Raw genomic sequence first — 23,369 nt, forward strand, 5'->3', positions numbered from 1 at the left:
GGAATATCGGATCCGGCTCTGCTGGGTGAATCTGGGGGTCCGTGCTCTTCTCCCCCCGCCTCCCGGCCCTTTGCAGCCCCTCGTCCCCATGAAAATCAAAAGAACGGGGCTGCGGAGAGGGCTCTAAGCTCCGACACAGCGGGATCGGGTTTAAATCCAGGGAAGATTAACCCTTTGCTGAGCCGGCACGGAGCCCCGGGGGAGGGAGGGCAGCGCTGCTTCTGTGGGGACCGCTCTGCCACTCTGTGGGGACAAATGTGCCACCCTGGGGCCAGCGGTGGCGGCGGAGCGCCAGGGGCTCGGAGGGAGCGGAGGTCGCCATAGGAGACGGGAATAATTTTGGGTTCAGACGTAGAGGTGCTGCGGGCACAGAGTCCCAGAGATGGGGACCCGGTTGAGTTCCGCGGCGCCTGCCCGGTCTCTGCCCTGGGGACGCGGGGTTTGGGACCCGCTTGTCGCAGCCGGGGGAGCCGATCCCGATACGGGGCTGCCGGCCTCCCGCGTTTAGGGAACGGACCCCAGTGCTCGGGGTTCCGGGCTGGCACCGAGCTCCCTGCGTCTCCCCGAGTCCGCTCCCAGGAACCGAGAGCGAAAGCCGTCGAGTGCGGACGGGACCGCGTGGATCCGGTCCGCCGGAGCTCTGCCCGTTACCCCGCGGCGTCGGGGGCCGAACGGCTCGGAGAAGCGGTGTGTGGCGGCTTCGGGGAGGCGGATTTCGTTGTGGAGCTCCGCGGCCCCAAAGCGCAGCGTTTTGTCCCCGGAACGAGCTCCGGGACCGGCTGGGAGACACCGAGGGCGAAGCGGAGCAGTCGGAGCGAGTGGTGCCCGACGGGGCGGGCGGGCGGGAGGGAGGGGGTGCGGGGGGGTGCCGAGCCGGTGCGTATATGCGTGTTTGTGTGTGTGTGTGTGTGTGTGGATGTGGATGTGTGTGTGCGGCTGTGTGTGCCGTGTCCCTCCCTCCAGCCACCCCACCCCCGGGAGGGGAGGGATGGAGGGGAGGGGGGCTCCGACGGCTCGCCTCGCTCCGGCAGCCCCAGTCGCTCCTCCAACGTCAGGGGGGTCATTAATAACCAATTAGGAGGGTCAATGAAGCTCATATATAGGCGGGCGGGAGCCGCCGAGCCGCACGGAGCCCGGCCGCCCGCCTCGCCCCCATGATGGGCTCGGTGCTGCCCGCCGAAGCCCTGGTGCTGAAGCCCGGCCTGAAGCCGCAGGGGCTCTCCCTGGCCGAGGTGATCACGTCCGACATCCTGCACAGCTTCCTCTACGGCCGCTGGAGGAACGTGCTGGGCGAGCAGCTCTTCGAGGAGAAGAGCAGCCCCAAGACCGCCTTCACGGCCGAAGTGCTGGCGCAGTCCTTCTCCGGAGGTGAGTCGCGGCCCCGCTCCCCCGGGTGTGTCACAGCGGCTGACGGCGAAAGAAGGGCTTTAAATTCATGTGGTTAACTCGGGCTTGACCTGAGAAAGTTCCCACTTAAACCGCGGGGGTGGGGGCCGGGGCTCCGTCCCCGCCGCATTCAGCCCCGCACAATGTCCCTTCTCGCGGCCCCGCTCCCTTTTCCCCCTCTCGGATTTCTGTTCCTCTCTTAATTTACCATGAAGGCTAATTCCATTTCCATTCACGATATGTCAACCATCTCATCTCCCCATTTTGTAAGAGGAATTCCTGGGCCCTTTTAAACAAGCCCTCGCGCCATTCAGCCGCAATGTACCGCTACAGCATTCCTAAAGGACTAATGAATTTAGAATTAGCAATTTCTTTCGAGTTGAGTTTAATGAATGCAGATCACTTTAACAGCGTGACAAATTGCTGGATGGGCCGAAATAGACACCATTTAACCCCCTTTCCCAGCCCCGCTCCCTGCCCAGCCCGGGCCGCTGTTCCCAGGTACCGCTTAATGCCCCGAGGGATCCGGGCACCGCTTTGGAGGGGCGCGGCAGGGCGTCGACGGGGCTCAGCCCGGGGCCGGGGGCACAAAGCAGCGCTTTGTGGGTGCTCCGTGGGCTGGGGAGGGCTGGGGGGCCCCGTTCTGACCGCGCTCCCGTCGCCGCAGAGGTGCAGAAGCTCTCCAGCCTGGTGCTGCCGTCGGAAGTGATCATCGCTCAGAGCTCCATCCCCGGGGAAGGGCTCGGCATCTTCTCCAAGACGTGGATCAAGGCCGGCACCGAGATGGGGCCGTTCACGGGCAGGGTGATCTCGCCGGAACACGTGGACCTGTGCAAGAACAACAACCTGATGTGGGAGGTAACGGTCCCGCAGGACGCGGGGTGGCGGCGCTCCGACCTGTGCTTTGTGAGCCCTTCCCCGTGCCTCAGTTTTCCCCAGCCTCCCCCAGGGCAGGAGCTCCGGAGCGCAGCCCTCGGGGTGTCCCCGTGCCGCACCGCTTTGTCACCTCCCGCCCTGTCCTTCCACAGAGCTGATGCTCCCGGCTGGCCGCTCCCCGCCGCGATCCCAGAGACACAATGGCTCTGCCGCATCACTGCTTCGTCCCAGCCGTGCAGCGATGCTGTGGGTTTTGGGGTGATGTGAGCAGCCGGGGCGCTGCGGCTGCAGGGAGCGTTTTGCTCCCATTTCCACTTTCACTCAGCCCCAGACTCGCACTTCTTGTTATGACTGCCTCACGCACGGCAAAGCTCGCCTCACTTCTGCCGCTGCCCCACAAAGCGTAGCCCACAAGGACTGGCTCTGGCAGGTGCCTTCCTCCTTCACGCAGGGACAGATCTCCCCGAGGTGCTGGCGGCGCACCGAGCGGCCCTTTTGGGGCCACAGAACAGATGCGGGGAGCTGGGCTGCCAGGCTGTGCCCAGCCGGCTCCGCTGCGACGCGCGTCCTGCGCCGCGAGGCTCCGCCATCCTCAGCCCGGCGGCCGCATCTCCCCGAGGTCTCAGCCCCGAGGCCGTGCTGGCTTTGGGGACATTATCTCAGAGCTGGGGCTGTGGGAAGGGCTTGGCTCGCTGCAGGCAGCGCCGCTACAGCCCTGTGCTCCCCTCCCAGGTCTTCAACGAGGACGGCACGGTGCGGTACTTCATTGATGCCAGCCAGGAGGACCATCGCAGCTGGATGACCTACATCAAGTGTGCCCGCAACGAGCAGGAGCAGAACCTGGAGGTGGTGCAGATCGGGAACAGCATCTTCTATAAAGCCATTGAGGTATGTGGGTGCAGAGATCCCACCCTGCTGACCTTCTCTTGCTTTTGGGGCTGCTGCTGGACCGCTTGTGGGAGCACCCTGGCACCCAGACATATGGGGGTAACGCCATGCATGGGCTCTGGGGAGGCAACAAAGCTCTGTTCCCTGTTTCCTCTTGGCGGATGCACCGATGCGTGCTGTGCAGAGGGAGAGCAAACGCTGAGCAGGCTCACTTTGGAGCACAACATCTGAACAATCCCTGCAATCCCGGCACTGTTTCTCACCCTGTGGGCAGGAGCAGAATTCCTGTGCTGTATCGAGAGACAGGATTGAGTGTAGAACACCAACCCAAGCTGGGGGCTTCTGTGAAATCCAGGTGAAGGCTGCGCTCCGCTCTGCAGCTTTTACCTGGAGGTCACCACGGCTCTGGCAGTAAATGCATCCCCATGAACCACTGCCGCTGCAGTGAAGGGTGATGGCATCACAGGGATGTCACCAAGCAACTGTGTGGGTTGGAGAGGTGGGAAAGGGGGCAGCTCCATCTCATCCCACTGCTGCTGGGAGGCTGTCTTGGCTGGGCAGGAGCACGGGCAGCCACCCATCCCATGAGCAGGGGCTCCTGAGAATCAGCTGCTCCGTGGGCAGCAGCGCAGCACTGAGGCAGCACCCCAGGGATAGGAGCAGTGGGGTGGGGAGGAGCTCCGAGCTGCTCTCCCTGTTCTTCACATCCCTTTGCAGGCTTTTGCTGTGCCCAGCTTTAGGTCCTGATGCTCCTGTGGGCAGCTGGTGTAGCGTTAGCGGCATTAGCTCAGTTTGTTTTGATTCTTACATCATGCAAAGAAGCAAAATAATTCCAGGCAACATCCGTGCAGTTGGGAGCACACCGTGTTTGTCATCCCGCACAGACCTCACCCTGCCCAGCCGACGGGGTGGGTGGCTGGTGATGTGCAGGGTGTGAGCAGGGGCTTTGCACGGCCATAACCATCTGAGCGCAGGGGCTGCTGAGTTTAATTCCCTGTACGCAGACAGTTGGAGTGCTGAGAGCTCTGTGCGGAGGGGACGTGGGGACAGGAGGTGCTGCTGTGCTGCTGCCATCAGGGCATGGTAGCAACTGGTAGCGGCTGCTGGCTCCAAGGTTTGTGCACCAAAAAGAGAAGAAAAAACAAGAGGGGGGTTTGGTTTTCCTTCTGAAAGGAAAACTCTGCTTGCTAATCCCTTAACTCAGAGCCACACAGATGAAATATTGTGGGGCGGAGAGAGAGGTGTTGCTGCAGCTCTAAGGTGACAAATCATTTTTAGGGGGGCTTCTGGTGCTATTTGGCATTCCCATTTTCACGCGTTCTTTGCCCGTTCCCGCTCATCCTTCCCAGTTTGCTTCTCCCATTCCGTTCCTTGCCAATTCTAAATTGTTGCTGTTGGAAAATGCAGCGAGGGTGGTGAGTTTGGCCTCAGGTTGGAAAGCCGTGAGGCGCCGTGGTGGCACGGCTCTGGGCTGCGTGCAGGTGGATGCACTGCTGTGGGTGTGCGCCAGCCCCAGCAGAGCGCACACATCCACATGGACATGCACACACCTGATTCACATGTGTGTGTGTGTCTGTGTGTGTGTGTGCTTCTTGAAAATCTTTCTAGCAATATTTCTTTCTATTAAAAAGAACTCATTTTCTGTTAAAGAGAAAATGACGGCGAGGAACAGCACTGGTTTGGGATGGGAAGCAATGGTCTCATCTCTGATTCTGTAACCACAGTCAAGTCCACATGCTGAAATGTAAACAGATGGAGCCAAAGCACCGCTGCTTTCAGGTGCTTAAAATCAGGCACTTCAACAGTGCTACGGCGACCTGACTTTCAATTCTGCTTCGCAGGGAAAAATGCTTTTCCTGAACTCTGTGTATGGGAAGCAAACCTCTGAAACTCAGTATTCTCTAAATTAGATCCTAATAATGCTAGGGACCTGAAAGAGGAAAAGATATGTATTTTTGTAGGGTGGTGTTGCTATGAGCATTGCCTTATGCGGCTGCTGTGGTGTGAGACATCCATCCTCTGGCCATGGCTGTGCTGCAGGGGCTGCTCGGGCGCTGCTCCTGGCAGCTCTCACTGCAGTGCGGAACCAGAACCCAAACATCAAGGGTGGGAGGAGTGCTGTCATCCCATAGCAACAGGAGCAGTGCTGATAGAAAAGCCCTTCCTGCTCTCCGCTTGGGCTGGTGCAGGCAATGGGGCTTTGGAAGAGGCAGCATCTCACGCCTGGACCACGCTCTCCTGCAGCAGCCGCTGGGATCTCGGCTGGTTCCCTACGCTGGCCGAGCCCAAGGCTGCATCTGCATTTCCACCTGAATTTCTACTGCTGGGGAATGACCCTGCTGGGGTGGGAGATGCTGCTGTGTCCAGCTGCAGGGAGTGCCAAGGGCTCCATGCAGAGCACTGCGTCTGGCACCATGTCCGATCTCTGTGTCATTGCTCCTTGCTGTGGTTTGTGGGCACACGGTAGCTTATTTCTCTATGTCTGCATGTGCTGTGCCACACCTCCATCTCCTTCAGCTATGGGAATCTGTGCCCCACTGCTGCTCCTTTTCCTGCTCCTGGACCTGGGGAAGACCGAGGTGCAGCTCAGTGCTATCAGTACATGAGTGCTGAGTGATGCCATCACTGTCAGTGTGACCAGCGCCGTGCCTGGCCCACGGCCTGGGGAGTGCTGTGGGCATTCAGCAGTGCTGATGGCAGTGGGACCTTGCAGGAATCTGAAACGACCGGCTGAAGATGCGGGTAGAGCTGCTTGGTGTGCCACCCCAACACCCCCATCTGTGTTCCTTCTCCAGATGATTCCTCCGGATCAAGAGCTGCTGGTCTGGTATGGGAACTCGCACAACACCTTCCTGGGCATCCCAGGTGTCCCAGGGCTGGAAGAGGAGCAGAAGAAGAACAAACATGGTAGGTGACAGCAAAAACAGCCATGTCATTCCCTGCTCACCCCATCCCCAGCTTTGTGGCCAGGGTGGGTATGGGGCAGGGACTCACAGCTCTCTGAGGGCAAGCATACGGATCTCTGAGCAGCACAGCATGTCCCATGGACCCGCAGCTCTCCACGATCCTACAGAAAGGAGCTGGTCAGCTTCACCCGTAAGACAGAGCCCATCTCCCCCAAAACAGAGCCTGCAGTTTGAGCAGATCCCCGGTGATTTGGGATCCCTCGGTGTCAGCGTGCCCATAGCTGGGGTTGTGCCAGCAGCCACTGCCTGACCCAGTGTGGAGCTGCCAGGCAGGGAGGAAGGAGCCCCAACATGCTGTGAGGTGCCGGGATGCGCTCTTCTATTTCCCTGCTCTGCATTTAACGGTGCAAACCCTTCTTTCTCCACATAGCCAGTGCAGGAGGCTTTGGCACTCTGCCTGTCTCAGCAGCTCCCATGGGCAGGCAGTGGAGCTCCTGAGCCCTTTGGGAAATGCTGCGCTCTGAGCCGAGTCCCCAAAGGGCTCTGAGCGAGCCCCAAAGCGGAGCCCAGCAGAGCTGGGGGAGAAGCTGGGGCTGAAGCAGGTCTGTTACAGCCGCAGATCCCCGCTGACAGCTCCTCGTCGCCTTCCTGCGTCACCACCGCTGTGGGTGCGGCGTGCAGCTGGGGCACGGGGCGGTTACTTATGGCTTAGGAATGGGGTGAGCCCAGAGGGCACTGCCTGACCGTTCCCCCTTGTTGCTCCCAGAGGACTTCCACGCAGTGGAGACAGGAGCCAGCACCACGGGCCGCATGCGCTGCGTCATCTGCCACCGCGGCTTCAACTCCCGCAGCAACCTGCGCTCCCACATGCGCATCCACACCCTGGACAAGCCTTTCGTGTGCCGCTTCTGCAACCGTCGCTTCAGCCAGTCCTCCACCCTCCGCAACCACGTCCGCTTGCACACCGGTGAGCGGCCCTACAAGTGCCAGGTTTGCCAAAGTGCCTACTCCCAGCTCGCCGGGCTGCGGGCGCACCAGAAAAGTGCCCGTCATCGGCCCCCCAACGCCTCCCTGCAGGCTCACTCGCCCGCCCTGCCCGTTCCCCATCCCGCCTCCCTGGCCCATCACATCCCCACCATGGTGCTGTGAGCCCTGGAATGGCAGCAGCACGCTTCTGGATGGCCGCTGCCCGCAGGCAAAGACTGGCACTGAGACGTGCGAGGAACTGGGAGCCTGTGGCAGAGAGGGGGGCAGAGGCAGGGCTGCTCTACGCGCTGAATCGCCTTGGCAGTATCACCGTTTCCAGGGGGTTGAGTGGGAAGGGAGCGTGGGAGGGCACGGCGGGATGTCCTGTGTGGATTTGCTGGTGCATTCGGCGCTGGAGCTGCACCTGGACGAGTCACTGTTCTACAGATAATTTGATGGGAGGAAAAATTGCTCTTGTCCCTTCTCCTCTGTGCCAGTGAGTGCCCAGCAGGGAGACGTGGCACAGCCCCGCTGCTGCCATCGGCTTTGTCTATGGCAGCTCTTCCCAAGAGACAGATTTCTCTCCCTGGCAGTCCCACTTCAGCCAAGTTGGGTTTTCCTCCCAGTCCCTGTAGCCCCAGCTGTGCCCTGGGGTTTGTCTGCAGGTGCCGTGGTGGAGGGGGTGAGCTGAGAGCCACCAAGGGACGGAACGCCTCCCCTGTGCGGGAGGCTGAGAGGCTGTGAGGCAGCCGAGGTCAGGCTGGACGGGGCTCTGAGCACCGCCGGAGCTGCGGGGGTCCCTGTTCACTGCAGGGAGGTGGACCAGACGGCTTTTAGGGGTCTCTTCCGACTCAAACGGTGCAATGACAGCCGAGCAGCCGATGGGGCGCCCCGCATTGCTCCCCGCAGCCCTGATGGAGCGCTCAGCTGGGACTTCTGCTGCCCTCTGCAGTCCCGCACAGCCCGGAGCAGCTCTGTACCATAACGCTAGGAAGGTGTTCCGCTATTCGTTATAAGTCTGAGGTGTATAAAGTTCTCACAAACTGTGTTTTACTTCCAGAAAAAAAAAAAAGGAAAAAAGAAAAAAAAAAAAAAACGGAAAAAAAAAAAAACCCGTCACTTTAACTTTGTAAATATTTATGTAAAACATTATTTACAAAACTTTGATATTATATATTATTTGATTGTATATGCACACGGTGTAAATACATTTGTACCTCTCTCTTGTACTCTAAATAAAACAGACTCGGGACGTTTATCGTGTAACGGGCGGCTGCGAGGGGGGAGCGGAGGGCGGAAAATCACAGAGCACCAACCCCAGAAATCAGGGCAGGGACTCTGCTCCCGGCTGCCCGAATCGTTGTCCCCTTTCACTCACGTCGGTACGAAGTGCCTCAGTTTCCCTTGAGAGAGCGGTGGAGACGCTCCGCCCGCACTAAACGCGCCCTGCCCTCCTCCCCCCCCTCTCCCAATCTCCCTGCCAGGATCCAAAATGGCCGCCCCGCACCCAGCCGCTATATCTCTCGCTGAGGCCCTCACTCAAGATGGCGGCACCCACGCCTCAAGTATGCTTTTGCCCGTAGTCAAGATGGCGGCCGGAAGGCACGTGTAAATGGGGGGCGCCGGCGCCCTACTGCCCGCACCCAACATGGCGGCGGTGGCCATGCGGCTGCCGGTGATCCGCAAGGCGGTGGGGCCGAGCGGGCGGCGGAGCGGCGAGAAGCACCTGGTGGTGCCCGGAGACACCATCACTACGGACACGGGATACATGAGGTGGGGACGGCGGCAGCGGGGATGCGGTGAGGGGACGAGGCAGGCCGCTCTTGGGCTCTCCTTATACGTCTGTTCTGTCTGCAGGGGCCACGGCACCTACGTGGACGAGGAGAAGCTCGTCGCCTCGGTGGCCGGCGCTGTGGAGAGAGTGAACAAGCTGGTGTGCGTCACGCCGCTGAAGACCAGGTGAGCTGAGGACTGGGCTGCCCGTGGGGGGTTGAGGAAAGGGCCGTGTAATGCTGTGCTCTGTCCCACCGCCAGGTACAACGGCGAGGTCGGAGACATCGTGGTCGGGAGGATCACGGAGGTGAGGATCCGGGAGGGCCCAGGAGAACGTCATGAGGTCCAACAAAGCCAAGAGCGAGATCTTGCAGCCCAGAGAGCAAACCGTGTCATGGGCTGCATCCAGTGCAGTGCGACCAGCGGGGCACGGAGGTGGTCCTGCCCTCTGGTGAGACCTCACCTGGAGCACTGCGATCTGATGGGGCATCCTCGGTGCAGGAGAGACACGGATCTGTTGGAGCACGTCCAGAGGAGGGCTACAAAAACGATCCAAGGGATGGAACACCTCCCTGTGAGGACAGGCTGAGAGTTGAGGCTGTGCAGCACGGAGAAGAGACGGCTCTGGGGAGAGCTGAGGGAGGCCTGTCAGTATCTAAAGGGGCTGTAAGAAAGAAGGGGATGGATTTTTTTACTAGGGTCTGTTGTGATAGGTCAAGGAGAAATGGTTTCAATCTAAACAGGGGAGATTTACATTCAGTATAAGGCCTTTTACAGTAAGGGCAGTGAGGCACTGGCACAAGTTTCTCAGGGTGGTGGTGGTTGCCCCATACTTGCAGACACCCAGGGTCAGAGCTGGACAGGGCTCTGTGCACCTGCGGGACCTGCAGATGTCCCTGTTCATTGCAGGGAGTTGTGCCAGATGGCTTTTAGGGATCCCTTCCAACTGAAACGATGCTGTGATTCTCTGACAGCCCGTGCTGCACTGGCTGGTAATTTCTTGTGGCTGTCATGGTGCATTGCTGTAGAGCTGTGTGACTTCCCACGCTGCTGACGAGGTTTTGTTCATATTCTGAGTGTACATTAACATCATTTTTCTTCTCCAGGTTCAGCAGAAACGATGGAAAGTGGAAACTAATTCCAGGCTGGATTCAGTCCTGTTGTTGTCGTCTATGAATTTACCTGGTGGGGAACTGGTGAGTGCAATTTGTGCAGAGAAGTTCCAAATTGCTGCCTTCTGCGGCAGGGCAGGATGCTTTGGATAATCCTTCCTTCATGTATCTGTTAATTAATGTTTTCTCATTCTACGTGACGTGTAACTTTTCTTGCATTGTCCTCTTCAGAGAAGGAGATCAGCAGAAGACGAGCTTGCAATGAGGGACTATCTGCAGGAAGGGGACCTCATCAGTGTATCCTTGCACTGCTTGTACTCGAACAGAAGAGTTGAGGGGCATAGGGGGGGACAGCCAGGCCTCAGCCAGGCAGGAAGAGCTCACTGCTTGGGCAGCTGGTGGCTGTTGGCACAGGGCAGCAGGAGGACGTCTGTTTCCTTAAGAGGCACTGACAGGCAGAGGTGCAGTCTGTATTTTCTGATGGGGCTGTATCGCTGCACACCAGGAGTCTGAAATATGGGAAGGTAAGTCGCTCAAAAACCTAATTTTTTGCCAGGTAGATTGCAGGAGTGTCTAACCCTGGTGCTCAGAAGTCTGTTAGGAGGTTAGACCTTTGTTAAATACAGTGCAATCCTAGCCATGTCAGTAGAATTTCTTTGAATTTATATCGAGATGGCAGCAGGATAGGCCTTTGGGGGGAGATCTTTATGGAAAAAAAAGCTCTGGAGTAGAGCATGGTGTTATAACCCACGTCAGTAAGTTAGGAGGAATCTTAGCTCCTATGTGGGAGCTCAGAGCAGAGTTCCTCAATGCAGACAGAATGCCCTCTGAACTGCTGCTGTTCCTCTCCAAACTTATTGCGTGAATCTGTTTCTCCCACCAGTTGAGCTCTGAGGAGAAAAATCTTCTAGCTCGAACTTTATCACTCTTCTTCTGCAGGCCATTGTCCCCAGGGCTTGCTTCTCACTCCAGGGCTCTCTTTTAGGCTTTATGCAGTTGGCATTTATCTCTGTTTTTGCGCATTGAAATAAGCCAAGGGGCCACTGGAGCGTAGGCTGCAGTTGGGATTACCAGACCGAGGGTATTAGCACTTAAAAGATGAAAGCAAAATGTGCTTTTTTGCACAAAGGGTGAAGGACAGCGACTGGATTAAGGGGGAAAGTGTTCTGCTAAATTGGGCCTCTCAGTCCTCATTTTTCTGCAGGATGGTTGATGTCTAGTTACAATCAAGATATTATTAACATTTGTCCTAAGCACTGAGAGTATTCTTCATCTTCAAAGGACTGCACAGGCATTAGCTAATCCTCCCAGCACTCCCAGAGGCAAGCAGGTTTTATATTCACTGTTTCACAGGAAACGATGTTAAATTGACTGGTTCCTAGACCAGGAGTGGAGTGCATGTGGGTGACTGGTTATTACCTGTGGCAGCACACTGTCTCTCATGCTGAGCCTCATGGTCTCTTCTTCAGCTTGGCCAGGGTGTGCTTGTTCAGGTCTCGCCCTCCCTTGTGAAACGCCAGAAGACTCACTTCCACGACTTGCCCTGTGGTGCATCTGTGATCCTTGGTAACAACGGTTTCATCTGGATCTACCCAACTCCAGAACAGAAAGATGAAGAAGCAGGGGGCTTTACAACCAACCTAGAGGTAAGGGGACAGGGAAAATGATGAGCTGTGTTCTACCAGTGACGTTTTGCTAGTTGTGATCCAATAGGCATGTGAATCACTTAAGATGTTCAAGAAGTGGTGTTGGATTTGTGGCAAAATGTTTATTTTCCAGAAGGCTTGCATTATTTCCCTGTGTATTCATCTCTGTTCCTCTGTCCTTTCTCAGCCAGTTCCCCTGTCTGACCGGGAGGTGATCTCACGGCTCCGAAACTGCATTGTGGCTCTGGTTACTCAGAAGTTGATGCTCTTTGACACTAGCATCCTGTATTGCTATGAGGCATCCCTTCCTCATCAGGTACCGAAACCAGTGCTGTTTACTTTATTCCACAGTGTGGGAAGGGACTGGGAAGGCTGAATCTGCTGCTGTTGAAGTCAGTAATTTACATGGTGGGGCTTCCTTTTGCCCTTCCAAAAGATTTGTAGTGACAACATGAACTTCTGCTCTCATGCATGACGTAAATTGCCTTGGACATGTGTGATATCCTGGTAGAACTTAAACAATCACAGAGAAAAAGTGTGCAGCAAGAGCTCCAACTGGGGGAGCCTTGCAGTCAGTGCAGAATGGCCTTCATTAAGGCTTTTAGCCTTTCCTTTGATTTCTTATGGTCTTTACAAGAGGTGTTAGCCCAAAGTTATCTTCAAGTGCTAGTAACTTCTCTTCGGTGCCAATGTGACTTTTCTTTCCATTCCAGATCAAGGACATTCTGAAACCAGAGGTGATGGAGGAGATTGTTCTGGAAACCCGACAGAAGTTGCTGGATCTGGAGGGGTAGTGCTACAAGAGGTCACTTTACAATCCCCACCGTGGCAGCTTTTGGTTCTCAGTTCTTTTTTTTAATCAGTGTTCCAGTCACCAGTGTCCATTCCACACTTCAGAAACTCCCACAATTGGTCGTTTAAACTCCTTGAATATCTCCTGAGCCCTTTTAGTACAATAGTACTAAATAGTACTTAAGTACAATAGCCTTTTAGTGCAGCAGCCTGGGAAATAGATACCTGACCTTTATGAAGACAGATGCAATTGGGACATATCTCATGACACTTGTTGCTGTGTATAGTGCTCCTGAACTTCTAGGAAGTTAGGGAGGAGGGGATGTGTTTTGTGCTTGGCTTCTTTCTCCCCAGAGGCTTTTAAAATGGTTTTGATTTTCCTTTATTATGATACAGATCTGCCAATCTGTCCTTTGACTCAGATTTGTGTGGGGTTTTTTTTTCTTTTTTGAGACTTCACAAGTATGAGTCCTTAGACTATTTTGAGCCATGTTTTGTGTGTTTGTTGTTCGTGGCTTCTGTGTCCTAAGGGTTTGAGTTTGGACGTGGCTGTCCAGATGGGCCAGGTAGCCATGGGTGAGCAGTGCCTTCTCAGTCTCTTTATCCTGCTGGTCCCTTTTATATTCGTGATGTGGTGAGCTCTTTATCTGAGGAGGCTCTGGTGTTGTTTTCTATGAAATGCTCTACATTTCAATAAAGTTCTTGTAATTTAAATAGTCATTGGTGCGGGTCTTGGCTTTTCTTGCTCTCAAATTAATTTGGTCTAGGCAGAGAACTACAGCTGGCTTGAAGTTTTCTTCTACCCAGGAGACTTAAATGAACTGTCCTCTTGCCTCCTCTTTAGTTGTTCTTCAGCCTTTTCAAGCAGTTCACCTTCTTCTGCACCAAGTTTTCCATATGGGGTGAGTAAGTAGATAATCTGGCACTGTTCATAGTGACTTTCTCTCAAGATTTCTTTGCAGGAAAGGTGTGTCGTGCAGCTTTGTTAGGGGAGAAAGGGGAGCCCAGCAGACATTGGCCAGGTGGCCACATCCGCAGGGCAGTGCACTCCACACTGCACTCCATCACCTGCCTTCCCTGCTTGAGAACAGATGTGATATTTTTGTTTCACTGTCCTTTCAGATCTCTGGTATTAGCTGAATTAGAGCTGTTTGTATGTGGTGTGTGTATATTTTTTATTAGAGCTGCATGCACTTCTGTGCTGTACTTGTTAGAAACTGAAAAAGCAAAAAGTCTGCCCTAATTATCCCTGTGTCTGGTTATGGCATTTCAAATTTTCATCTTGCCTTGCATCTTCTAAAGGAAGAAAACTGCTCAATCTTTTCCTGGAAACTAGAAATACCCTTGCTTGCTTCTCATCTGGCTTAGACTGCTCTGCCTGTGGTTAAGAGTAAGCACTAGGTGGCACCTTTGGATCGTGTTTGTAGTAATCTTCAGCAGCTCTGCTTCATTTCCTTCCAAAAAACAAGGGCTGGGTGTCTGCCACCAATGCTGCTGCCTAAATACCAGAGCATTATGGAGCTCAGTGGCTGAGGACAAGCAAGGACACAGGTAATCCATTCTGCTGCTGCAAGACTCAAACTTCACTCCATGCTGCCTCTATAAAATAGCACTTAAATTTCCAAGGATGGACTTTCCATGGACTGTCCCATGCAAGGTCCAGGAACTGTTATTTCTGAGTGTTGGGAAGGTTCCCTAGGAAGTGAGGATGTGATTGTTTTCACAGGATGATCTGGAAAGGCTGAGGACTAAAGCCTGATGGTGACACTGTCAGGTCTGTGTGTGAGGCTGGTATCAGCATTACCCACATTTGTGTGGGCAGGAACAGCACAAAAAGGCTAAAAGCTTTAGCAGACTGTAGGCTCTCATGCCAACACTTCCCAGCATGAACAACTTTGGTTGCTTATGCTCGATAAATGAATATTCAACTTGAGAAACAATGAGCTCAAGGTCTAGACTGCTTCAGCTGCTCAATGCCTTGAGGATATGAGTACGTGACTCATCCAGTTCCTGGCACTTTTGTTCTTTGACCTAAGAATTGGAGCACCAGCAGGAAAGATTTGCTTATTCATCATTTCTGAACTATGGGGGTGACGGTGCTGATGCTTTTCTGCACGGCCACGAGGGGTCATTGCTGTTCTCTGCAAATTCAGCCGGGGCCGTGCAATGCCCAGAGCTAAATCCTCCAACAGGGCTTCAGCGCGAGCATTGCTGGCAGTTCCTGCAGCTCCATCTAGCGCAGCTTTGCAAACCAGCGGCTAAAGAGATGGGAGGGAGAAACTTCCCGAGCAGTTTCGAAGGAATCTAAGAGAAGTTCCTGCCCAGCAGGATTTATTCATTTACTGTTAATGTGATTGAAGCCCTGTGGGTTTGTCTCTCAGATAAACAGTGAGAGCTGCAGTGCTCATCCACTTCACAAGCTGAGACTCACAGTATCCATAGAGGCTTTAAGTCCACAGTATAGCAAATGGCTTTTCCCCATTGCTTACCAGAGATGAGGGAGGAGGTCTGGCAAGCGGGATGGGAAAGCCAGGACCCCTCTGTCCATTGCAGGTTCGCATAAGAGTGTAAGCACTGGTGAGTTTGTCTGCAGAAACCACGGCACAAAATCTGTAGAAATAAATGTCCTGCTTCCTGGTGCCAGTTTTTATTCATGTGCTAATGTGGAGAAGAGCAACCCCTCCCTTCACTCCCAGTTAATAACCACTGGGATTTCAGATTTGTGCTAATGGATTGTTAATCCAGTTACTGCTGCTATTATGTTACTTCTGTATCATCTGCGTGCAGTTTTGCTGTTCACATGAATGGTGTAAATGCAAAGCCCGAGGAGATACTGAAATTCCACTGAGACAAAAGGCAGCCTTCAAATGGTCGTCTCAGGTTCCTGAGGACCAGCAATTAATATGCTGAAGTTTGGCATTTGTAAAGAAGTTTAATATATTGTTATGGAGGAAATGGAGACAACATCATAGCAGCTGTTAGGTGTAACAACTCACACACTATGGAAGGTAAACAGAGAACATACTGAAATACCTTATGGAGTTCACTCTGCTTCAGTCCTACTGTGGTGTCTGACAAAGACTATCCAAAACGCTCCAGTCGTATCCAGAAAGGAATAACGTTTACAGTAAAGGATGGTGTTTTTGACTAACCTGTTAACAGTTCTCTCTCAAGTTGCTCAGCTCTGTTTCCTGTTTCCTCCAGCCTGTGGAATCATACAGGGTCTGTGCTAGAGCGAAGGAGCTTGCATCACCACAGTGAGAAGCTGATCTCTTATTACTGAGATAAACGTGGAGGAATTCTGTGGAGCTGAAGAGACATGGCCTTGGATTTGTCCGAGCACATTGGGAACTAGAAGTTCTTTTTACTGCGTGTAAACAACCTGAGATACCTGCAGTCTGAGTCACTGATAGGGAAATACAATAAAAATGGTTTGGGATCCTTGCTGGGAAATGGCTGCTATGGCAGAGGTGGACGATCTGGTAGGCCTGAATGAAGTACCTCATTTCAACTGCTGTTGGTGGGAGATAGAAAATATGCCTGGGGCCTTGAGCATGGTGTTGGAGCAGGGGAGGATGTTTGGATTTGTCACGAGGGAGGAGCTGGTACAAACAAGGCAGTCCACGTCCAAATGGGCACCTTGAGCAGCAGGCAGAACTGCATTTGTGTGTTCTATTGTGAGTGAGAGCAACAGCAGAGCTTTAACCGAGTCACCCTGACCTCAACCCGCTGCTCCATTGGTTTCTGTTCTCGAGGTGAACCGGAGCATAAAAACCGGCATCTCCCGTGTCAGCGTGTGCCCCGCACCGCAGGGAACGCGCTCCTAACGGCGCAGCGGGCTGCGCAAGGGGGGTTTCACTTCGTTTTGCTACGTGCGAACAGCGCCCCGTCCGTCCTACGGCCCGGCGTCAGGCCGCGCGCTGACAGCGCCACGGAGAGCGGGAGGCTTTGTGTGCGGAGCAGGGCGGCCCCGCCAGGCGACGGCAGCGCGGATCCGCAGCGCAGGGACGCGGCTGTGCGGGGCCGGGCGGCGGGCGGAGGAGGAGTGGCCGGAAGCGGTTTTCCTGCCCGCCCCGCCGGCCGGGGACGGCGCTGCGCCGCGGGTTCCGGGATCTCCCTCAGCGCTCCGCCGCCCCCCGCGGCCCTTTGTCCCCCTTCCTCCCGCCCTGCCCTGTTCGCGGTGATGCCGCCCCGCCCGTCCCAGCCCCACCTCCGGCGGACGCGCTGCGGGCTCTTCCTCCGCGGTCGGCCTCGCGCCTCTCGCCCGGCGGCCCGCGGGCCCTTCTGAGGCGGCCGCCTCCCGCTCGGGCCCAGCCGCTGTTCGACGCCGCCATGGCCCCCCGCGGCCCGGCCGCCTGCTCGGGCCCGGCCCGGCCACGGAAGAGGTAGCGGCGGGCGGGGCCGAGGGCACGGCGAGCTGCGGGCGGGCCTCGGGTCGGCGCCGGGAGCCGGAGCCGGGATGCCGGTGCCGGGCGGCACCGGGAGGACGTGAAGCCAGACCCGCGTTGCTTTGGCCTTTGTTAACCCAATGCTATGCAAAAGAAAAGGAGAAAGAGGAAAAAAAAAAAGAAAAAAAAGGAAAGCTTGTCCCTGGGAATGAGAGTGTCCTGCCCGGGGTGAGCCTGAGCGTGGCTTCGCGTCTGTGAGGCAGACTCGGTGAACGACACGCCGCGTTCCAGGAGGAAACTTCGGCGTCGCTCATTAACGCCTGGTTGGAACTTTTAATCCGTTTTGTTTTTTTTTTCATAAAGCCGCCTCGGGAGCCGCGCTGCTGTCTGCAGGATCCGTGCTCGTCTGCTGCTCCTCTGCAGTGGCTTCAGTGCACGGGAGCACCGAACTGTAGGGCTGGAAGGGGACCTGGAGATCATCCCACCCCAACGTGCTCCTTTCACAGCTCCTTCTCAGCCTGGAAGATCGGGGATCGCGGACTTCTGCAGAAGCTTCTTGTCCTGGGAGAAGCTGCCCAGAATTGCTTTATGGGGCAGCAGCCTGGAAAAGTTCTTGGGGACCAAAGGAGGCCGAGTCTGCCTGCCCTGCACTTCATCAAAGGAGCAGGGAAGAAGGAGTCATCGAGGCATGGGGGCCCGCACTGCAACGTCTTTGTGGAACACGGTGAGAGATTTCAGTTGGTTTCACTTTTGGTTCGATTTTGATTTGCTGAGTTGGATGTGATGTGGATTTCACAAAGTGCAGTTAGATACAAACATACTGCGCTCCTTGGGAGTTGTTTTCTCCCCCTTGCTTCTTAAGGTAAAACTCCTGTTTTTGTTAATGCTTCGCTTATGTCAGATCACTTGAAACCTGGGAAGAGGTTATGGCACAACTAAATATGAAATACAAGGAAATAACTCTTTAATATCATGTAAACTTCTCACTTCTGCCTTGGATGCGTGCTGGATTAAGGCCTGGAGAAGTGTTTGTTTCGTAGGTGTAGACCGCAGCCAGCTGAGGGTGATGCTGTTGTGAGTGAAGAGTGTTGTTAATTATCTCTACAGAAGGGGCTTGGAAACAGAACTGGACTGCTTTTGGGAAGTTTGGGGATGCTGCTGTTGTGACAACTGGTTGGAATGAAGTAGTTTCTTGTTAATTTGCTTCGTGTGCTTACAGCACTGTTGGTCTGCGATTTCTCATAGCCAGTTAAATATGTAACTTGTGCTGGCATGGAGTTAAGTGTGGGAGGCCACAAGTGGCCAGGTTAGGGGTACAACAACCCTCTGACCCAGATTAAGAGGGGGTGGAGAATCTCAGGAAACACAGCGAATCAAAAGCGCAGTGGAACTCCAAATGAGTTCAAATGCCTTTTTTCTTTCTTTTTTTTTTTTTGAACGAGATTTCAAACTGAAGGCTTCTCTTTCAAAAGATGCAGGTGGAAGTAGGTGGTATCAGTGATCCTTTTTGGAGTAATGCTTGGTATTGCTGACCGTTCTGGTGGTCCTTGAGAGGACGGGCGCCAGGCTGCTAGCTGAGGCTGGAGAAATGGGATCTGTACAAGGTTTCTTCAATAGTTTTGACCTCACAAGAAAGTTTATTTGTGAATAAGACAAAACCAGAGCTGTAATCAGCTATAATGAAAACTGGAAATATTTGCTGTGTGTGAGAATGTCATCCATTACTAAGAGGAGAAGCCTTGACTCAGTTTTGTTTCAGCTGGGCCTTACTTTTGAGCTCATTCTCTGCTTCTGGAGGGAACCAAGCAGTCTTGTGCAGTGTTCAGCAAAGGTGTTGTCAGAGATGCTGTGTATGGACTGCTGTAAATACTGTGTTGAGTTACATCTGTGTTACTTCTGACTTTTGCACAGTGTTTGTGAGCTGAGGTTGTTTGGAAATTGAAATTAATTACTGTGAGGGTAGGGTATACAAGGGCTCACTTAACCCTTTGGTGATATGTTGCTCCTGGGTTTTACCAAGCCAGGCTCTCGGCGCTGTGATAAACCCCTCCTGTGGCCCCAGTTTGGTCACTGCTTGTACTGCTTTGGACAGAGTTTCAAGGTCAGGGGAGATACAGTGAGCACAAAGTGCAAGTGGTACGATATTCTCACAGTCTTTGGTGTTTTGATGTAGCAAAAGAGCCAGAAATGCTCGTTTTGGATCATCTTACAGGACCAGGCAGATGGTAACTTTTTGCTGGTATGACCTGAGGTCAGTAAATCCCAGCACACTTGTGAAGAAAGATAGAATCTTACAGTGTCCATGTACCATATGTCCGTGAGAGACCTCAGTGCCTTGATTTAGAAAAAATTGAACTTGAAAGGGGACATCAAGGTCAGTACATCTGTTAGAACTGCAAAAGATCAGTGTCGCTTATCCACACGAGGAGTTTCTTCCTTTGAGTGTGTGAAGTGGTTCTTCGTCATACAGGCAGAAGGCTGCACCCCGGGTTGTGTGTTGTCTGTCTCTGCCTGGATCTCCTTCTAGCTGGGAAATGGTACTCTAAAATACCTAGCAAAAACAAAGAGGGAAGAAAATTCATTTTAGAAGGTTATTCTTCTTCCTTGATTTATTTTTTTTTTGGTTTAATAGCTAACTTCTCATTTTTGAAATGCACATACAGTCTGACACAGTGACCTTCTGACCATGTGTAGTTGGACAGAACAGTATTTCATAGTGTAGCTTTCCTGTTATGGAAATGTCTTTGGTAGAGCAGCTCAGAACCTTGGTTTGGTGGTTTCACTGTGAATCCTCCCTGCTGTGTCCTTCTAAGGCTGTTTGGTGCAATTATTTCAGCTCTTGGATTATTTGCAAGCTTGAAGTTATGAGAAAGTATAAGGACAGTGTTCTCCTGTTAAGCTGTGCTTTCCTCAGCTGAGCACTGAACTTGTAGTCACTGCTTTTGGAGAATGCTTAGCTGAGAGCAGAAGCATGGCCCAATATCTGATTAGTGGAAAGACTTTCTAAATGTTGCCCAGTAGCATCTTGTGGCTTTCTGGGACATCAGATTCAACAAAACTCTGTGGCAGCAGCTGAGAATGAGAGCCATCAGTCCGTGGGCATGTGGGGTTGGAGTGAGAGGTTTGGATTTAGTAATGAGGACTTAGGGTGGTTTGAAGCACGGGTCGTTCAGGTGGTGCTAAAGCTGTGATGTACGTCTCTGTCTTTGCTGGCATTTGTGTCGGTTCTGCGGTGGCAGTCAGAAATTGCTGATCTGGGTAGGAGAGAGGAAGCCTTCAGAAGAGAATTTGGGTACGAGGCTGTCTTACATGCTGCTTCCTATTACGTGTAGTGGATCGTTGTTAGGTTCAAACCCAGTCACATAACCTTCTCCTTGTTCTGTGTTAAAAATCATAGCCGTGTTCTTATTGCATTGCAGAACGTGTCAGAGTTTGTCTGAACTTCATCTCCAGATACACAAAGAGCAGGAGCTTCCTTCTGAATCTGCATTGTGCCTTCGTGCTGCCAGGCAGTGCTGGCTGCTCAGCTGCGAGCTGTATTTTCTCTTCTAGAAGAGAAAGGTTGAGAAAGTGATAAGGAAGCCCAAACAAGGTGTTTGTCTTGCTGAAAGGAGCAAAGCTACTGGGAGGTTGTCTCTGTAGTGCTGAGTGCTGCATGGACTCTTCATGCCAAATCTGGAGATCTCTTTTGTGAGCGCTGCGACCCCAAATTTAATTATACAGAATAGATTGATAGCATAAGCTTGCCAGAGTTGTCAGTTGAAGATCAGCCCCATGATATCTGGGGGAAATATAAATTATAAGTATCTTTGCCCACGTTGTTGATTTAAGAAGTCTCTTTGAAGAGACTTTAGATTGAAGTTCATTTCTTCTACATTGTTAAATTTTACATTTCAACTGTTTTGATGATGAAAATAAATGAAGAGCTTTGGTTCTTTCCTGAGGACTCGGTGACCCACGTACACGAGCTGTTATAATCATATTGATATTTATTATTTTTATGAAATGTGGATATTTTTCACACCATGTGGCAAAATACATAACTCCAAGAGGAACTGGTGGTTGTTCAGCTGTGGACAAAACATTATTGGTAGCTCCAAGACTTTGGAACATAGTTTTGCCAGCCAGCTGCTCCAGGAGACCTGTTGTGTGATCTGACTTTGTTTTTATTATCCTTTATCTTATGGGTGATCACAATACGTTTACTTCATACGCAGTGCAAATTTATTAGGTGGCCAATTGCCTGTATGTGGAAGTCGTTTAAATGGGATTCCTTCCGTGCTAATCTCTATTCTTTAGCATGCAGGTGGCTCCAGGCCTTGCCTCGTGCCCTTGCACTGCTCCTGTGGGCAAATGACCTCTGCTGCAAACCCTGGGACAGGAAGGGAACTGCTCTACTGTTCCTGCTTTGGGCTTTTCTCCTGAAGCTGCATCATTAACATCAGCCTAATGGAAGCCCCTTTGGAAACCCTCCCTAAAGTATCTGAGTCGGTGTTCCAAACTGACCAAACTTTTTTCATTGTTAGCTCAGAGATTTGGAGGCTCCCACACTTTAATTTCCATCTCTATTAGGAGGGAATTATCCCCAGCTTTTGAGATCATTGCTGTGTATCCATACTTTGATGCGATTCAGTATTAATGTGGTTAATGCTGACATCTGCTCCAATGCAGATTTGTGTACTGCTTCTGCCTGCATCCCTTCCCATCATACAAAGCTCTCACTGTAATTCCTGTTCAGTTACCAAACACCAGCAAGTTTCACTAAGAAGCCCCTGTGCAGAACTTGATCTGGGGTTGGGATGTGTTAGGAGAGGGGCCTCAGGCTTGCTAAAGTGCTTTCCACGCACCGAGGTGGAAGATGAGGCCGGGGAAAGGCTAATCCTTCGTATGGGCAGAGCAGCCCTGCTCTGTGTGCTGATCTCTGAGGCCTTGCTGTGTGTAAGAAGCTCATCTCCTTTGTGATGAATAAGCGCCGTTGCTCGTATGCCAGAGCTCCATTTAGACATCGTGCTGTTCTGCGCTTTGTCGTTAGCAAATGTTAGTAGAAAGGCGGTGTGAGGAGATGAGGACAGGAAGGCAGGAGGAAGCTGCAGGGCACAAGAGCAGAGACGGGGGCTGTGGGTGATCATCTCATTCCGTGCTCTTCTGCCAACCAACATGTGGTATTTTAAATGGAAGAGTTTAAGACTGAAACTTGAAAGTGAGGGGTTGGCAGAGTCCCACGGGGCAGAGCTGGGAGCTGTATCCCCAGTGCTGTGTGGGACCTGCGCTGCACCGTATGGGGCAGACTGCGAGGGCAGCCCTGGGCAGCCTCCCAGCCAGCAGCTGTGTGTGGGGGTCACTCTTGGAGCCGGGTCGTCCTCCTTCCAGGGGCATTGGGGCTGCCTGGTTTATGTTGAGTTCTCTCCGTGCTGTCAGCTTGTGGTGGTGACCCAGTGATCTGGTCTCAGTTCCTGATGTGACCGCAGTGGGCTCCTGTGCAGTGACCCCAAGTCTTTCCACTTGGATTTTTGGGATAGCTGAGCTGCCATTGGCTGTGCTGGCCGCTAGGTGTCTGTTTGAATCTTTTTCATAACGTGCTCCAGTTAGAGCATCCCCTGCAGTAAGGAGTGTTGGGAAGTGAGCACTGGGGGCCGAAGGGACAGCTGTGAGTTTGGGAAGTGGTGCCTGTCAGATCTCCTTGGTTACCCTGAGAGCTGTCAGCTCCCCCAGCTCGCTTTCTGATGGAACAGGGCCAGCAGGTGATGTTGTTTGCTTTTGCACTTAATATAAAAATCCTGCTTCCTCATCACCTCGACCTCCATTCCAGCTCATTCTTCATCATCTAAAACAACAGAGAATAGTTTTCAGTGCTGTCTTCCCTTTTGCTTGTTGTTGCTTTCCGCACAATCTGATTTCCCCCCTATAGCTACGCTGCACAGACTCCTAATTACACACGTATTTTAATTGCTACACGAAATGCTGTGGTCCTCTCAGTATAGGAATTAATGCCATAAATCCTTTTGCTGCATCATATCCAGCATCTCTGAGCTTCCCTTGGCAGTGGCTGTGGGGAATGGCAGAGAGCAGCGTTGTAGCTGCAGCTATTTACAGCTGTGTCCCAGTGCCAGAAGTGCTATCACAAAACTTAATTGTGGAGTTAAACTTTCATGGAGTCACAACAGTGCTAACCAGAGAGGAGCTGTAATCTAGCAGTGCTCTGTTTTACTCAAATCACTTTTGGATGGGAGAATTTTATTATAATTCAGAAGATTTAGTGCGTGAAGCAGAATAGTTTCAGCTATAAATATCTGTGCTCAAATAGTTTATTATTTTTATTAGCTCTGAGCTGTCTTCATATCCTCCGTGAATCTGACAACAGATAATGTTGGTTTAGAAGGTACATCCTCATTTAGGCAGAATTATTGCAGTAGCTTTTAGAGCTGCTGTTGTGGGGTTGCACCTCCTGTTTGCAAATAGCTTTGGAAAGCTTGAATGAGAGGAATTGACTTAATGCTGAGCTGTTATTCCTTCTTAAATACATTCAATTTGATGGATTAGAAATGCATTTAAAATTACTTGCCATCTGACCTTTACTTGTAAAGCTGATGGATTCCACCAAATATGTTTGCTATATGTATTTTCTCTAAATTTGCT

The 23,369-nt window shown here is 52.7% G+C and overlaps 3 protein-coding genes across 3 annotated transcripts in view; all 3 read left to right on the forward strand.

Moving 5' to 3' along the window:
• Positions 1-1,144: 1,144 nt before the first annotated feature.
• PRDM12 (PR/SET domain 12) lies at positions 1,145-8,049 on the forward strand. Its single transcript, XM_052668570.1, has 5 exons — positions 1,145-1,368; positions 2,054-2,244; positions 2,995-3,150; positions 5,946-6,057; positions 6,823-8,049. The coding sequence occupies exons 1-5, from the start codon at positions 1,155-1,157 to the stop codon at positions 7,203-7,205; spliced, it is 1,056 nt and encodes a 351-aa protein (XP_052524530.1). The 5' UTR covers positions 1,145-1,154; the 3' UTR covers positions 7,206-8,049.
• Positions 8,050-8,594: 545 nt separating this feature from the next.
• EXOSC2 (exosome component 2) lies at positions 8,595-13,065 on the forward strand. The gene is made up of 9 exons (XM_052669178.1): positions 8,595-8,795; positions 8,880-8,981; positions 9,057-9,102; positions 9,902-9,991; positions 10,139-10,204; positions 10,363-10,431; positions 11,377-11,553; positions 11,741-11,869; positions 12,267-13,065. The coding sequence occupies exons 1-9, from the start codon at positions 8,635-8,637 to the stop codon at positions 12,345-12,347; spliced, it is 921 nt and encodes a 306-aa protein (XP_052525138.1). The 5' UTR covers positions 8,595-8,634; the 3' UTR covers positions 12,348-13,065.
• Positions 13,066-16,747: 3,682 nt separating this feature from the next.
• The window catches only part of ABL1 (ABL proto-oncogene 1, non-receptor tyrosine kinase), a 65,470-nt gene continuing 58,848 nt past the window's right edge, over positions 16,748-23,369 (forward strand). The window contains exon 1 of the mRNA XM_052669175.1: positions 16,748-17,457. Within this exon, the coding sequence (XP_052525135.1) occupies positions 17,322-17,457 (136 nt within the window). The 5' untranslated portion in view covers positions 16,748-17,321. The remainder of the gene's footprint in view (positions 17,458-23,369) is intronic.

This window comes from Tympanuchus pallidicinctus, unplaced genomic scaffold (genome assembly GCF_026119805.1).
Source record: "Tympanuchus pallidicinctus isolate F22 unplaced genomic scaffold, pur_lepc_1.0 scaffold8, whole genome shotgun sequence".
Lineage (NCBI taxonomy): Eukaryota > Metazoa > Chordata > Aves > Galliformes > Phasianidae > Tympanuchus > Tympanuchus pallidicinctus.

What these genes read in the sequence shown, in the direction of transcription:
- PRDM12 (XM_052668570.1), top strand. Translation starts at nt 1,155, where the DNA reads ATGATGGGCTCGGTGCTGCCCGCCGAAGCCCTGGTGCTGAAGCCCGGC. An exon ending in GGCGCAGTCCTTCTCCGGAG is followed by an intron (nt 1,369 to 2,053) that starts GTGAGTCGCGGC and finishes CCGTCGCCGCAG; the next exon opens with AGGTGCAGAAGCTCTCCAGC. An exon ending in TCTTCTATAAAGCCATTGAG is followed by an intron (nt 3,151 to 5,945) that starts GTATGTGGGTGC and finishes TTCCTTCTCCAG; the next exon opens with ATGATTCCTCCGGATCAAGA.
- EXOSC2 (XM_052669178.1), top strand. Translation starts at nt 8,635, where the DNA reads ATGGGGGGCGCCGGCGCCCTACTGCCCGCACCCAACATGGCGGCGGTG. An exon ending in ATTTACCTGGTGGGGAACTG is followed by an intron (nt 9,992 to 10,138) that starts GTGAGTGCAATT and finishes TGTCCTCTTCAG; the next exon opens with AGAAGGAGATCAGCAGAAGA. An exon ending in GGAGTCTGAAATATGGGAAG is followed by an intron (nt 10,432 to 11,376) that starts GTAAGTCGCTCA and finishes TCTCTTCTTCAG; the next exon opens with CTTGGCCAGGGTGTGCTTGT.